The sequence below is a fragment of the Salvia splendens genome, chromosome 6, assembly GCF_004379255.2.
Source record: "Salvia splendens isolate huo1 chromosome 6, SspV2, whole genome shotgun sequence".
Taxonomy (NCBI): Eukaryota; Viridiplantae; Streptophyta; class Magnoliopsida; order Lamiales; family Lamiaceae; genus Salvia; species Salvia splendens.
The window spans coordinates 19,295,016-19,312,149 of NC_056037.1; the positions used below are offsets into that span (position 1 = coordinate 19,295,016).

At 38.6% G+C, this 17,134-nt stretch overlaps 1 protein-coding gene and 1 long non-coding RNA gene across 3 annotated transcripts; one reads left to right on the forward strand and one right to left on the reverse strand.

The window, feature by feature from the left end:
* The first annotated feature begins 716 nt into the window (after window positions 1-716).
* On the forward strand, window positions 717-1,506 carry LOC121807774. Of its 2 annotated transcripts, none has more exons than XR_006052031.1 (2): window positions 717-826; window positions 1,053-1,506. XR_006052031.1 is itself a non-coding variant. In XM_042208086.1 (2 exons), the coding sequence occupies exons 1-2, from the start codon at window positions 748-750 to the stop codon at window positions 1,274-1,276; spliced, it is 345 nt and encodes a 114-aa protein (XP_042064020.1). In that variant the 5' UTR covers window positions 731-747; the 3' UTR covers window positions 1,277-1,506. The 2 variants fall into 2 exon arrangements, 1 of the variants encoding a protein (XP_042064020.1); XM_042208086.1 differs by having other exon boundaries at window positions 731-868.
* An 8,826-nt stretch (window positions 1,507-10,332) lies between these two features.
* LOC121806252 lies at window positions 10,333-11,522 on the reverse strand. Its single transcript, XR_006051654.1, has 2 exons — window positions 10,693-11,522; window positions 10,333-10,601 (listed from the first exon to the last, which is right to left on the reverse strand). It is a non-coding gene; the product is annotated as an uncharacterized LOC121806252 (long non-coding RNA).
* Window positions 11,523-17,134: the final 5,612 nt, after the last annotated feature.

Genomic DNA, 17,134 nt, shown 5'->3' on the forward strand with positions numbered 1-17,134 from the left:
TTTTTCTTCCTTCCCGTTAGCCGCACGCAATGGTGAACTAGCCTGCGTCCTCGCCGCTTGTCGGTGGCTAGGGCGCGGGCTAGTCCCCCGCTGTGGATGCTCTTAATATATAGGCAATGAACCCACTAGAATCCCACTGCTGGTTTTATTTTAATCAAATACATCCAATGTAGGACTGGGGTATACGCAGACCCCCTACTTGCGAATAAAATCAGAATATATCCTTCCAAAATATGAGTAAAATCCAAAAGTGACTTGGATCCAAAACTATAACAAGAACAAGTAAACTGGACGCCCCACAGGTCGGGTACATCCATGCTATCTAAACTAAACCAAAACTAAGATGAACAAGTGGAAAAACTAAAACTGGAGTACCAAAAACTAATATAATAACAAAATCAATCCACGTCTCTACGTCGGAAGCGGAAGTTAGAATATTGCAACTGGTCCATTCTAACAAGCGCCTTCAGGTACCGAGGCGCCGAGACTGAATCTCACTCCTAATGATTGAATGCCATGCCAAAAACAACACAATAATTAAACATAATTTTATGAGAGGGATAATTAAACATAAATTACCTATATATAACCCTCCCATTATTGTATCAACTGTCGATGTCGTCCATCTATTATTGTTATTATAAAAATACCAAACCAACCTAACACATTAATCATATTAGTATAAAATCTAATTACTTCCAATATATAGCTATACCTCGTAAGGAATTAATTCAACGACCTAGTACGATGTTGCCTTCCTTGAGAGTAATTGCAGTTGTAACAATCTTCATCTCAATTTATGGAATTCATGCCAGAAATATTCCGGGTAATATATTAAATCTGATCATCGAGCAGTGTGATAGAATAGGTAACTCATCTATCTTGGAATTTTACAAATAAAAATGACCTAAAATATGTGTTAGTTATCATGTTTAGTTTATTTATCTATAAATTTTATGTTAAAGTGAACCGTAGTGCTTTTAATTATGTTTCTATTTAAAGCATGGTGAATTAATAGTACTAATGAAGTTAAACTTTTAAAAATTTCTCAGCTGATGATATGACTATCAATGGAAAAACTTCTAGTCATATTTTAGGGTTTGTTGGCATTATGAGAAAGGGCTCATTTAAAGGGCTAGATGGCGACGGCTCCATAGAATCGGCTATAGCGAATAATGTTTTCCGACCACCACTACCGTCACCTCCACCACCTAGGCCACCTCCGGGACCCCGTTCTAGTGTATCGCCCTTCATTCAAGAAATTACCGCTGCGTGAAGATCAAATTTTCGAATTTTAGTTTGTGTGATGATGTCTACCAAATTATATAAAAGGTTAATTAATGTTTCAGTAATTTTATTTGTAATGTACAAAACATATAAAATAAATGAGGTGTGATGTACATAAGTTCAAAGTCATGTTGGACTAGCTCTTATATTTTAAAATGATTGTTTGATTGTGTATTATGTAAACTTTTATAGACTTGATATGTAGTGCTGAATTATATATATATTCATGAGCCAAGTTATTTTCACTAAAAAAAACATACTACTCTCTATGTCCCATTAAAAATGAAATATTTTCCTTTTCAGATTATCCCATTAAAATGAAACGTTTCTTAGAATGACAACAACATCATCTCTACTTTTTATCACTTACTTTATTCTCTTCTCATTAACTCACAAAACAACACTACATAAAATCTTGTGCCGAAAAGCTAATGTTTCATTTCTAATGGGACGGATGGAGTACTTTTTAAGGACACAAAAATCGAGACGCATTTACTTCTGTTGAAAATTTTAAAAAATAACTACAGTTTAGAATGCAAAAGAAAGCGTTCTTAAATTAAGGACAAATTAACTTGATCTTTTTGCTATTTTAGGATGCTTTTATTTGTGTTCTCTAATTTTAGTTGAGACACTAACAACAAGGACGCATTTGAAAGTGTTAGTGGTATATTTAGAAACACAAATTAGCGTCCTTAATTTCAAAATGTGTTCTTTAACAGATTTTTTTGTTGTAGTGTTTGTTGTACGACCTAGGGTTTGTCTGTAAAAAGTTACTAGGTAGAAATTTTGATTAAGATAACAAATTATTAAAAGATATTAATGATGGGTCGGATTGTGAAGTTGCAGGTCATTTTTTGTTACAATTTTAACCGTCCGCATTAATATTCATATTCATACTCATACTATTATATTAATGAATCACCTTGCCAAGGTTTTAGGTGGAGAAGACGTTTTTCTACGTAAAAACCCGACATATAAGCCACCTATCCAATAATATAATAAGAGTGCACAAATCGAACTTTTTTTTCAAAAGTTGGGGATTATTAAAAAGAAAATATCAATTAAGGACAATTAAGCAAATTATAATGAACAACACTCATTATTAATTTTAATAACGTTTAATTTTATTTTTAATTCATCGTGGTATGAATTGTTGGTTTTAAATTGACTGTGATACACAGATATACTAACCGGACGAAATACAACTCAACGAAAATAAACTGAATTGAAATTACAAAGAAGTATTCGAAACAATAAACCGTAAAGATGTAAGCTGAGTCGAGGAGTCCTCTTTCCGCAAGACGAGATACGCCTCGGTAGTGCTCTCAGATTGGAGTGTCGTCCCCAAAGATAAAACGGCATCGACTTGTTCGTTGCAGCACCGCAAACAGAACAAGCTCCGGCGAACTAGAAGATGATTAGGGCAGAGTTTCGACGAAAGACTATGCAAAGAGAGGGAGAGAGCTATGCAAATGATATGCTAAGTTTGCTTGTGGTTGTGTGTCGTATGCAATGCATGGAGTGAATGCCTATTTATAGACCAAGTCCACTGATTGGGCATTGATGGAGTCAACAGCCATTACGTGTGACATGATGGCTTGACTGTAACCGCCGGGGGTTACAAGCCGTTACGGGAGCTAGAGAGACATGATGCATCTGTACACGCTACACGACGGGATTCATCGTGGACCATTTGGCACACGATCCGTCGGGGTCCACCGGGACCTTTTGTCACCTGCTATGCGTCGGGGTCCATCGTGGACCGTTTGGGATCCACTATACGTCAAGATCCGTCGTGGATCTTTTGGCCCCCGCTATGCGTCGGGGTCTATCGTCGTTTGACACATGGCACCCGGTAGATGGGGCACCGGGCATGGGTCACGGGATACGGTGCACTGAGCACGGCTCGCAACTCGTGACGAGGCAGCGTGCACGCTTGGGATCTATTGCCCATCTTAGTCCACTATAATTATTACGTAATAATTCATCTTATTAAATACATGTTTAATAAGGTTCTCTCCACCAATGTGAGATAATTAACTCTTTTAATTAATCCCTAGGTTTTATCTCATAGCTTCTTTATACCTCACAATTGTGACAAACTTTATTTCATAATTACTCACTGACCGAGAATCGGTTTGGAGAAAATGAATATACCACGGCCATCTACTCCGAAAGTAGATCGTCGCTATTGCATTTAATTTTAAAAAATTAAATTTCTCGTCACATTTATTATTGGTCAAAGTCCATTGACCAAACACAATTCCAACAATCCCCCACATTAGTGAAAATTGCCAAATGCATATGTATGCAGTCACAAGCTCAACCCTCAAGAGGTATGTAAGCACAAGGATAGGTAGTTTTTGGCTTTGAACCATCCATAGTAAACACCATCGGATACACATGCGGACTAGTAGCGCGATCCTTTGAACTATTCCTCCACGGCGTGCACCGAGACAATGATGTTAACACTTAAACACCTCAACTCATCTGTTCTCACGTTTTGTGTCCATTGCGGCCTTGGACACCACTTTGGATTCATAAATGTATTATTTGAAGCGGCCCCACTTCACACTTACATAGGTGATTCCTCGTCGAGTATCTTGCCATACTCGGTCTTCTTTAAGAACTCAATCTCCTCGAGATCCTTTAGAAATCATTAACTATCAAACACACAAATAAACCCAGATTAATCACTTATCTGGGCGAAACATAGCTACCAAACGGCCCCTAAAGGTTAAGCACCCTTAGGTAGATCAACCAAACGGCCCCTAAAGGTTAATCTCCTCTGACCATACTACCATGTCTTAGTACTGTATCGTTGGATCAGGCCTTGTTCGCTTGAGAGATTCCGGCGCTTCATCCGCTGATTTAGAACTAGTGGTTTCATCCTCAATTCTCGTCTCAGAATTGGATGCAACATTTTCCCTGTCTTTGTGAGGAAATGTATTTTAAAAAAATATGACATTTCTTGACTGGATTGTTGTTCCTACGGTCACAGTCGGTATTTCAGACTTGTAGACAACAAATTGATATGCACTATTATTAAGTACATACACAATAAAGATGCAATCAACCGTTTTAGAACCGATTGTAACTTCTTTCGGTGGAGGAACCATCACCTTTGCCAAACACCCCCACACTTTGAGGTATTTGTATGATGAATTCCTTCCCTTCCAAAACTCATAAGGAGTGACATCCTTACTTTTGAGTGGGATTTTGTTTAGGATGTAGTTGGCTGTCAAAACAGCTTCCCCCACATGTTCTGGGGCATCCGTGAACTTATCAGTAACGCATTCGTCATCTATTTAAGATTACGATTCTTGCGTTCTGCAACACGATTAGATTGTGGTGAATATGAAGCAGTCGTTTGATGAGTTGTACCACATGCGTTGCATAATTCGTCAAACAGGGCTACGTATTCATCTCCTCTATCATTTCGAATAATTTTGATTTACAATCCAAGTTGATTCTCGACTTTGTTCTTATAATTTTTAAACACTTCAATTGCTTCATCTTTACTTCTTAAAAGATAAAGATAGCAACATCTTGTGCAATCATCTATGAACGTGATAAAGTACTTTATACCACTTCTAGTTTGCACGAATTTTAAATCACATACAACAATGTGAATTTTCAAGGGGTTTCTTGTTTCATTCAATGGAATGAAACAATAATCTAGTCATTTTCGCATCAAGACAAATCTCACATTTGTTTTGGGTATTGACTTCTTTTGTCTTTAGTAAATCCAAGTTTACTAAACTTTTTATAGCATTAGGATTTACATGTCCTAATATATAAAAACACCAATTTGAACACTCAGTCAAAGAGGAGAAAGTAGTTACATTTCCATTATTAGCCAATGGCTTTTCAACGCGGCGAATATCCGATACACTTAGTTTAAAGAGAACCATCGGTTACATAACATTTTCCGATGGGTTTTCAAACTTATACACAAAGAACTTATCGGACTTAAATAATAGTTTAAACCCATATTTACAAGTATTGATCCAGAAATTATGTTCTTGCGTATGTCCTGGACATGTAGCACGTTCTTAGAGTGATTGTCACGTCGGACGTCATCTTGAGGACCACATCTCCAAAGTCGACACATTTGGACGATGCTTGGTTCTCCATGTTGAGCTTCCTCCCCTCAATAGTCTTGTAAGAGTAGAACTTACTTCTATCAGCACACACGTGGGCAGTGACGCCCGTGTCGATATACCAACCACATTTGTTATCGACGTGGTTGACTTTTTCAGTTACCACGGAGGCTATGTTGCCTTTGCCATGTTTGATAAAGTTGGCTCCACCAAGCTTCTTGGTTGATGGCTTCATCTTTCTCCTGACATCTGGACGGGTGCCAAATGTCTCCCGACATCTCCCATGGAATAGGCGGGTCCCAAATGTCTCCGGACATTTTTTCAAGATATGGACGGGTGTCAAACGTCTCCCTATATTTTCTAAGTGACCGACGTGTGCGAAATGTCTCCCGACATTTGCTAAGGTACGAACTGGAGCCAAATGTCTCCCCATGTCTCCCGACGAACGGGAAACCGACGGGTGCAAAATTTTCTCCCGAAATCTCCTAAGAGACGGACGGGTACAAAATTTCTCCCGACATATCACATGGGATGTGAGGGTGCAAAACGTCTACTGAAATTTCCTAAGGAACGGATGGGAGCCATGTCTCCCGACGAACGGGAGACCGCTGGGTGCAAAAATTGCTCACGACATTCCCCACGGCACGGATGTGTGTCATACGTCTCCCGACATTTCCCATGCCACGGACGGGAGTCAAATGTCCCTCATGTCTCCCGACAAACGGGACACGTCCCTTGGGACCAACGCGTGTCAAATGTCTTCCAACATTTTCTAAGGCACGTATGGGAGCAAAATGTCTTCCATGTCTCCCGGCGAACGGGAGACGTCCCTTGATACCAATGGGACATGCCCAACGACCCTATCCATGGGGATGACGGGAGACGTCCCATAGGACATCCCTATCATTGACCATTCACGAGGTCTCTCCCCCCACATTGGAGTAAGTCGTGTTGATTACAAAGGCATCAACTCTCGTGCTGGACCCGACAATCCCAACACTCAATCCATTAGAGGATTCTATGGAGCCACTAAATGTGGAACCACTAGTACTCGTGTTGGCCCCTAAAGCCTTAACACACGTGTTGATCCCGAAGGCCTCAACACTTGATCCATTGGAGGATCTCACGGAACCACTAACAGTGGAACCGTCATTTAGTGTGTTGGCCCCGGAGACCTCAACACCCGTGTTGATCCTTATGGACTCAGCACACGATCCATTGAAAGATCTCGCGGAACCACTAACAGTGGAACCGTCATTTTGAGGGTTGGCCCCGAGGGCCCAAACACCGTGTTGACCCCGAATGATCCAACACTCGATCCTTTTAAGGATCTCATGGAACCACTTAATGTGGAACCGTAGGTGCTACCCAAGGTGGATGCACCAGCGATCCAAACGGGTTAGTAAGCGTCCATGGCGCTTGGATAAGGTAATGATGTGGACTGAACGGGAGTCGTGGTCATGGCGGGGACCCAGCGGGGAACAATGGGCACGTCGGTGTTGGAGTAGAGGATAGCGGCGACGGGGAACTCAGAGATGGGATTCATCTCCAAGCTAAGGTATTAGTTTCGAAAGTTTTAGATTCAGTTTAAAGTCCAAACTCCTTCTTCAATGGCAAGTATATCTCGTCTTGCGATTGATGGTTTTAGATTGACTGTGATACAAAGATACACTAACCGGGCGTAATACAACCCAATGAAGAATGGAGAAATTAAACGGAAATAAACTGAATTGAAATTACAAAGAAGAATTCGAAACAATAAACAGTAAAGATGTAAGCCGAGTCGAGGAGTCCTCTTTCCGCAAGACGAGATACGCCCTGGTAGTGCTCTCGGATTGGCGTGTCGTCCCTAAAGATAAAAAAACTTCGTCTTGTTCATTGTAGCACCGCAAATAGAACAAGCTCCGACGAACTAGATGATGGCGGGGGCAGAGTTTTGACGGAAGACTATGCAAAGAGATAGAGAGAGCTATGCAAATGATATGCTAAGTTTGCTTGTGGTTGTATGTCGTATGCAATGCATGGAGTGACTGCCTATTTATAGGCCAAGTCCACCCATTGGGCATTGATGGAGTCAACAACCATTATGTGTGCCATGATAGCTTGACTGTAACCGCCGAGGGTTACAATCTGTTACGGGAGCTAGAGAGACATGATGCATCTGGACAAGCTACACGACGGGATTCATTGTGGACCTTTTGGCACACAATCCGTCGAGGTCCACTGGGACCTTTTGTCACCTATCGTTGACCGTTTGACACATGGCACCCGGCAGATGGGGCACTGAGCATGGGTCACGGGACACGGTGCATTGAGCACGGCTCGCGGCTCATGACGAGGCAGCGTGCACGCGTGGGCTCTATTGCACATCTTAGTCCACTATAATTATTACACGTAATAATTCATCTTATTAAATACATGTTTAATAAGGTTCTCTCCACCAATGTGGGATGATTAACTCTTTTAATTAATTCCTTGGTTTTATCTCATAGCTCCTTTATAACTCACAATTGTGACAAACTTTAATTTATAATTTCTCACTCACCGGAAATCGGTTTGGAGAAAATGAATATACCACGGTCATCTACTCCGAGAGTAGATCGTCGCTATTGTATTTAATTTTACAAAATTAAATATCTCGTCACATTTATTATTGGTCAAAGTCCATTGACCAAACACGATTCCAACATAACTCTCTTGGAAATCACAAATTGCAGTTAGTTTTCACAAGAGTAATAGAAGCCAGGAGGGTACTGCTGACTTATTAATCCAACATGTTGCGAATTACTCAAAAAAAAACTTATTTTTTAAAGACATAAAAATTGAGACGCAATTACTAGCGTTAGAATTTTTTTTAAATGACCATTATTTAGGACGCAAAAAAAAAATAGCATCCCTAAAGTGTTATAGACATTCAAATTAACGTTATTATAGATACACAAATTAACGTCATTAATATCACGGATTTTAATTTATTTTAAAAAATTTGGGGCGAATAGAAACTTGTTAATTATTTCGAGAGGATCGAGAATTACATTATACTCCTCTATCCGTTTTGACACATCTGATTAAAATGATTTAAAATGTGGTTGGGTTTGTAATTGCTAATTAATCTGATTATTAGAATTTAATTTCCGAGTTTATGTTGGCTCATTGTCGAATAGAATATACAATTGAAATAGTTTAATGGTTACATTGTACTGTTTGTAATATTAGTTTAAATGGGAAATTTAAATTAGTATGATTTGGTAATGTAGCAAAGTTGACATCCATGCATCCGGTAGGTAAAGTCTTTGGTAGTTAGAGTAATATTTTTGCATTTACTTCAATTTTCAGTTTCTCACCATGTTTTTTATTCATGACTAATATATCGTGGCTCTTTAATTTCTAGAAGCATTAAGCCTATACGTGCAAATATTAATTTGATCTTATTTATGGACGTGAATCAACTACTCTACCGTTCATCTATAGTTTTTAAGCAAATTATTATGTATTTTTTGGACTAACTCATCTTTTTTCCTTACCACTTGGTTCACAAAGATGGAATAAGGGATTAAGGGTTTAATGTCAAAAACCCTAAACTGTCAAGAGAATAAAGAGACTTGGATGAGAAATTTAATAATGAATACTCCATCTGTTTGTCATTAGGAGTTTTATTTGAATTCTACAAAGAAGAATGGGTGGAAAAAAAATAGTGGATTGTGGAACTCATTTTTATATATTAGTTTTATAATAAAATATGAGAGGAATGAGTTAGTGGAAAGTGGGTAACCTACCAATTATGGTAAAAGTGAACCGGAATTCCTAATGGCGGACGGACTAAAATGGTCAACCGTGACAACTAATCGCGGATACACGGAGTATTAGATTTGTTAGAAAATAGTGTGACAAAGTGACATATTTATAACCTATCCTAACAGTTCAACCTCCTAATCGACCCGGAAAAGAACCGTAAAGAAAATCCGAATGGGGTTTTAGGCCCGACTCAACTCTAATTAAAAGTAGAGAAAACTATAACCTAATCAAAATAAACGGTCCTTGTCCATCAGACGTAATCCTCCAAATGCTTAAGCCTTCGGGTTTGACGACATAGCTATCGTTTCTTCGTGCACCGAGGACATTGTCGTCACAGTGTCTAGCTCCTCTTCTTGGTCTCCACCATTTTCTCCCTCACTCTCTTGGTCTGGTTAGTCATCTCCTTACTCAGCTTAGGGTGTGGAATTCGTATTAACTTCCTCGGGGTTGACATGCTCCTTGTCCACGAGGAGCACTGGAAATATGCTCGTTATTTCCTCAAATGGCTCCCATGTCGCTCCCTCTATGCTGCTTTTCTCGCACTGAATCAACACTTGGTCTTGAGGTTGGCCTTCGACCATCACCCTTCCCCTTGCCAAAATCACGCCCAGCTTAACAACCTCCCGACTCTCAAGATATTGTCTTGGAAATGTTGTACAAAAGTTCATAGCAAACTAACTAGGAATACGTCGCAAATCAATAATATACTCCATATGTTCCCATTAATTGACACTCTTACTTTTTACTCCTTCCGTCCCACCACAAGTGATGGATTTCTTTTGGACACGAGATTTAAGAAAGTGATATATATTAAGTTAAAGGGAAAATAATAAAGTATGAGTGAGGAAAAAGTAAGAGAGATAAAAAGATAATAAAGTAAGAAAGAGAGAATAAAGTAAGAGATATGGAATAAAGTAAGAAAGAGTTAAAGTTTTGTCTTTTTTAAAAAGGGAAATTGATCACTTTTGGTGGGACAACTTGTAATAGCCACAATTTAAATTATCGTAACTTTGAGAATGATTATCGAACTACAGAGCGAATGTTGTTTCCTAATTACTTTAAGTATGAGGAATACACAACCATTATGTTCGGTTGCTTGATTAATGGCTAATATCAATCTAGAAATACAGAAGAGAGTGAAGTACGATTGAAGAATGAAAATGTGTCCATTTATTCCTTAAGTAAATAAAATACGAACGTATTAAATTTCAAGCTATGTTCTAGATTACAAAAAAATATATATATAATAACAAGAATGAAAGAAAATAATACATAAGAATGTCAAGGAGGAAAACGTCTTGAATCTATTCTTTCCCCGAGCCAAACCACGCCACACCGCGACCTTACGTCCGATCGGCCGTCGGGCCGAGGGCCCGCGGGAGGTCCGTTTTCCAGCCAACTACTTCTTGTACATCTCTACAAGATACAAAATGTAACAAAGTAAATAAGCCATTTGAAGTACCAAAAGTAGCAAATAAATTAAGTGAAAGCAAGAGGACAATACTACCTTTTGTTGAAAACCAAAAATACTTGCCAAAATAAGCAAGGCAAGATGGCAGCACTCCTCCTACACTCCCCAGCCATAATCAAAGGCTGCCACGAGCCAGAAAAAGGGAGAAAACTGTAGCATGGCTGCAGCAACCCTGCACCCCAGCTCCAACAACCTCTGCTCCACCTTGTGCACCTGCGAATCACCACCAAAATCGGTTAAAGGTGCTGCAAGGGACTGAGAAGAAGGACATCTACTGTAGGATAACAAATTTGAGCCATCAGTGACAAAAAACCACATGAAACCTTACCACTGTGAACAAATCCAAGGAGTATAAATTCTACTATTTTTTTCAAATCATGAACATATGCTTTTTCTCACAACATAGCACCACCTATCTTCCTCCCACACATAACTAAACCATCAAATAGCACCGAGCAAACAACCCTTTTAACACCAATCGAACATCACCAATTGAGCACCCGCTGTAGTTACTCGAGAGTTCGAAAGAACATAATTTCGTAAAGAGAACTTATCTTTCGGAATGTTTCGGGGCTGTTCGGATGGGTGTCGGAGCTGTTCCGGAGTGAATCAAGCCTCTGCCGGACAGCAACCTGACCCGTCGAACGGCCGGCACTGACGAGCCGCTCGACGCAACAGCAGCGGCGAAGGCTGACCCGGCGATTCCACAGCAGCGACGGCGGGTCTAGCGATCCCACAACAGCGACGGAAGCACACGGCTGGGACGGCTGCTGTCCGAACCGGCGACGGCAATGGTGTGAACGGGAGCGACGTCCGGCGGTAGTCCGGCGGAGGTGGAAGGCGGCGAGAATTAGGGATGTGGGATTTCTCTTTTGGGGATCTAATTTTGGGGAAGTCAAGGTGAGTATAGTTTGGGCTCCCTGTTCTTTTATCAATTTGGGCCAAAGGAAATTTAAAAAAAAGAAGTGGGCTCATGTTTAAGTATATGGAAGTCTGGGCCGAAAATGCTTAAAGAGGGTGGAAGAAAAAAATCTGCTTGCTTTGGGCCTACTGTGCGAAAATGATCACACGCTTAGGAATGCATGCACGTTAAATACATAGTTTCTTAAGTCTAATTTAAGTATACATTATTCTGCTAAAAGGGCGTCATCGCACGTCAAGTGAGACCAAGTCAAGGGACTGCCAATTAAGGGATTAAGCGAATAAGGTGGGCTTTCTTTTCGCAACGCGACCTTGTATGAAAACATAAATATATTTTAAATATGTTGTCATGTCATTATTTGTTTTAAGATTACCTATCTGCTTGGCTATGCCAAATATGTTAAATCGAATTCGGGTCCCAATAGGGCCGCAAACCATTCTCGGACTAGTGTACACATATGGGGACTGTGTGCTAGCTTTCGAGTTGGTCGGTCCAATGACCGTCGTGGAATGTGGCCACATTCCCGGTTCACATAAGTTCAGATATGGTATTATGTTTATGTGATTGCCCAATCAATTTTATGAAAGTAAAGAAATTTAGTGACTCGGGCCTTTTTAAATAAAAACTCCGTGTTCACTCAACTATGGCTGACAATTAAATGGAACTTATTTTTGGCACTGTGCTCACTGAGTATATCAAGTACTCAGCCCTGCATGTTTCTTTTCTAACGTGCAGGTTGAACGTGATTGAGGCGACGAAGGTGTTGGGAAGTGATTGTTAATAAGTAGTTAGGTAGCCCAAAGTAGTATGTCTTCATACATGCTATTTTGTCTTTGACTCTTCCGCTGCAATAGGACTATGTACTAGGAATTACGAACCCAGTTATTATACTCTGATTTTATCCTGACTATGTACCATCTTCGCCTTCAGAATTAATGTTTTGAGTTTGACTTATCCCTTATGATGATCCTTTTTTATTTGAGACTAATTTGGTCAAGTTATAGCTGCGCTCACTATCACTAGGGAGTTGTAGTCGTGACAGAACCCAAAATCGAAAGTTGATCACTTTTGGTGGGACGGAGGGAGTATTACTTTTGGTAATTGACCTAACATTCCACTAACTCATTTCACTCACATTTTATTATAAAATTAATATCCCCTCCGTCCCACATAAGATGACACACTTTCCTTTTTAGTTTGTCCCAAATAAGATGACACATTTCTAATTTTGTTAAAATTCTTTCTCCAATTAATACACTCATTTATTTTTTCTCATTCCAATTAAAATATTCAACTTTCTTTCTCTCTCCTTTTAATACTTACACCTACATTTTATCTCTCCGATTAAACACATTAACCAACGGCTCCTAAAATCCCGTGTCAACTAAGAAACGTGTCATCTTAGCCGGGATGGAGGGAATATATAAAAGTAGGATCCACATTTTACTAACTTTTTCCACCCACTTTCCACTACATTTATATAAACCTATGCCAAGTCAACTGGTGCCAATTAATAGGGGATGAAGGGAGTATTGACGATAATTTATTTACTTACTCCCTCTATTCATGAATTATAGTCACAGATTAACTTGTCACGGGTTCTAATAAATGTGTAAGAAAATGGTGGAAAAAGATTAGTAAAATATAGGTCTCAATTTATAGAATATTAGTTTCTCAATAGAATGTAAGTGTAAGTATTTTGTGAAGTATGGAGTCCACTGCCTGTAATGGAAAAAAATGAGCGGGACTTTAAATTGTGGACAAAAGGACTACAAAATTGCAAATTGGCCCGTCGTCCGTAAAAAAATGTGTCATTTTGCTATTTCGGGGTGTCCGTTGTTAAAAGTATCAAATGCTTTTTTTTCCAGTCTAGATAATTGGATCCAACCACTCAACTAAATCATAACACTCACGTTCTATTATAAAATCAATATATAAATGGAGTCCACATTCCAATAATTCATTTTTCTATTTTTCTTCACGAAGTCAAACAATTTCTTGAAACTGCTGGGGTTTGGAGCCCCTTGCACAGCGGGAAGTTATGCATTCACAAACAAATCATAATTAAAGATCTATTTGACCGATTATGGGATCAATTAACTACATGTTAAACACAGAATTGCATCCAAGAACGCACATAATTCATGTAAAAGGAATTAAAACCTAAAACATGAATTTCTACGGTTTAGAATTACCGATCTGATTCTCCAAAGAATCGTCGATTGCTTGCACCTTCTCCACGTGATGTTCTTCGTACTCAACCACGAACCTTCTAATCTGTATCCCGAACTCAGATAATGACCTTTGGGTGGGCAAAGCTTGTCAGAATCGAAAAGGGCTTGATTAGAAAGAAGACAGAATATCAGTTTTGTCAAAAACTGATTTTTCGTCCACTCCCACAGGGGAGCACGAAAATTAACACTTAATTCAATAATAATCTCCTTTTATATTGAGTTATAATGGGCCAGATTAGGGATCCATGGAGGTTGGACTTGGGCCAAACCTGTTGGACTTTTACTAATTAAATTGAGCCCCAGTTTAATTTAAACCCAAACATAAAATTATTATCATCCACTATAGTATAATAATATTGACTGCCCGTCCAATCCCAAATTACGAATAATCCGGGCTTTACCTCTTTAATTTATTATTTCCCGTGTTTAAGATATAAATATCCATTAATTAATTTAAGTCTGCTATTTGACTTTAATTAATTAATATCTTTTTCCAAGAGTTGTCTAGTTCAAAATCTTTATTTATTATTCTGGAATAAATTCCAACCGGCCGGGTTTCTGAATAATAAAACCTTTTTCGAACACCTCTTGAGGATATTATCAAACTGGACTCACCCAGCACACGATTCATTGCAATAACAATACTAGCACCTCTAGACATTGATCACCACTACCCAAGATACCAGGATTCTTGGATTGCGAAAACTCCGCACCATTTGATAAATCAAAGTAGTGCATAATCAATATCGTATGCTCAATGTTATGTCAACAATGATTAAGAAATAACAATCACCGAGACCTCATCTTTCAGTAAATAGCAAGAAAGATTTATCTCAACTTTTAGATCCTTCAGTGCTATACCACACCAGTGTCGTTTATTTCCTAAGGTAACGAAACATGGGGACTGACACTGCAACCTTTCACGATAGGTAGCCAAAGCCTATCTAGGTTGTGAAATTCTATTTCCCTTCTACAAAGGACCGACTGTGTCACCTTCTGTGAATGTCGTTCACGACCAGTCTACTATGCAGAAGAATTAGACTTATTTGCTTCTTATACATTTAAATGTTTGAGAAACATCTTATAAATGCATAAGCAAACACCAATGCGATAAAATTAATTCTTCTCGCCTTGGGTTAAAAGTGGATTGTAGAGTTTATTGTATACAAGCAATTCTATCCGTGCAACATGCTCGAAATATGCTTTTCAGTATACCAATCCTAACAATCTCCCACTTATACTCAAAATCATGCTTTCGAGTATAGCCACTACCAAAACTCTCCCACTTATACTCTAAGCAGGTCTCGGGCCATGATACATCGAACTACCGTACTTTTCACCTCATGTGTAAAACATGTTGCCATATAGGCTTTTTGTGAAAAGTTATGCCTGGTTGTTCTCTTATGATATCTTGAAAACCATAACGTCTTGCTGCGCACTTAATCCTTAATTAATTTCATACTACATCTCTATGTGATTGCTTAGCTTTATCAGATCGTGTTTCCCTCGAGTTAGACACTTGGCTAGAGTAATCATAACAAAATATAATACTCATAGGCATACTCAGATTCACGGTCAAAGCTATTAGGAAGTTACTGATATTAACAACTACCTTAGTAGTTTCTGATGAAACCACACTTGTAATTTCATGATAGAGTCTGTGATGTAATCACACTCCTTCATGACTCAGTTTTCAACTCCTAACGTTAACACATAGTCAGAGGATAACTCGATCATCAATCAATTATAAAATCAAGTCGATGTAACCTAAAGGACATAACATGGATGTCTGGTAAACTAGAGCATACCGTTTAGTCTTCTTCAAGTACTATAGTATATTCTTTACCCAATCCAATGTCCTTGGCCATGGTTAAAATGATATCATGCTTCTATGCCAACGGCAAAGCTAATATCTAACTTAATACACATTATAGCATATATGAGACTTCCAATTATGGAACTTGTCTCATTCTTCTTGATCTCATTCAATGTCGAAAAACACTTGACTAGAGACAAAATAATTCCGTCTAGAAAAAGAAAAACCTTTTCTTGGAATTTTCAATGCTAAAGTGTCTAAGTATTGTGTAGATGTAGGATTCTTTAAGAAACATAACATTCTTTTTCTAGCAATCTAATGACACAGATGCTTAGAATGTAACTAGATTATCTTAAATCCATCATCCTTAAACTGGGTAGACGACCAGTTTCCTACGCTATATAACCCTCTTAGTTGTTTATCAACTTTTATAGATGTCATCATCGTAGAGTACCAAGAATACCAAATATAGTGCACTTTCAACTTTCTTACCCTGTATTACATAACCATTAAGATGTTCCATGCAGATGATCTCCTCAAGACTTCTACTTAAAGAAAACTGTCTTGACAATCATAGTACATACATCATAATTTATGTAGGCTACAATAGACAATATACAGATCGACTTAGGCAAAAATGGCAGGCGAGAATATAATCCCCTATGGGTATAACCCTTTCCCATTATTCTAGCCTTTTGAGATCCATGCTTACACTTGCAAGTCCACTAGCTCCCACTGACTGAAATAGTCTATGGGTAGTATCGCAAGTCTTGCAAACATTCTTGTCTATTTAAGATTGTTATTCAGAATCTATCATCTTATCAAGAATGATTATCTGAATAAGTCATTGCGTCCTTGTAGTTACAGGGATTATGTTCAAGTTGATCTAAGACTGAGTCTTAAGACTCTTTTAGACCCATGAACTTATTATGTTCGCAAAGAACGCTCCCACTACAACACGACTCTTACAATCTTAGGTACAAATGCTGATTTTCTTAGTGCATAAGTCTCTAATGGTATGACTTCTTGGTTAAGATGGAAAATAGATATTCTCATTATCTTGAGAATTGTCATGTTTGTTAAGCTTGTAGTTCTCCTCATAATCTTCATCAAAGAATCTAGTATTCGTGTAAACAAACACATATCTTGCCGCGAAGATTATAGAACTTGTACCTTTTCGAACATTTGGGATAACCTTAAAACATACCTCTGTACACAACTCCAATTACTTGGATACCTTTCCAAAACATGTGTTGGAATAACTCCACACCTTGAGATGTGCTCGACTAAATTGCCTCTAGTCCACAACTCGTGTGTTGTAGAAGGTACTGATGTTATGATAGTTTCTTTAAGGTATAACTCGTTGTTTCCAATGTATATCCCATCAATGATAAGGTGTTATTGAGTAAAACTGTTCACTTATCGAACTTATCTTCGAGAGACTTCGATATCTTCTTATATGACTATCCCATTATTTAGAAAAATGCTTGGAGTAGTCAACTAGGA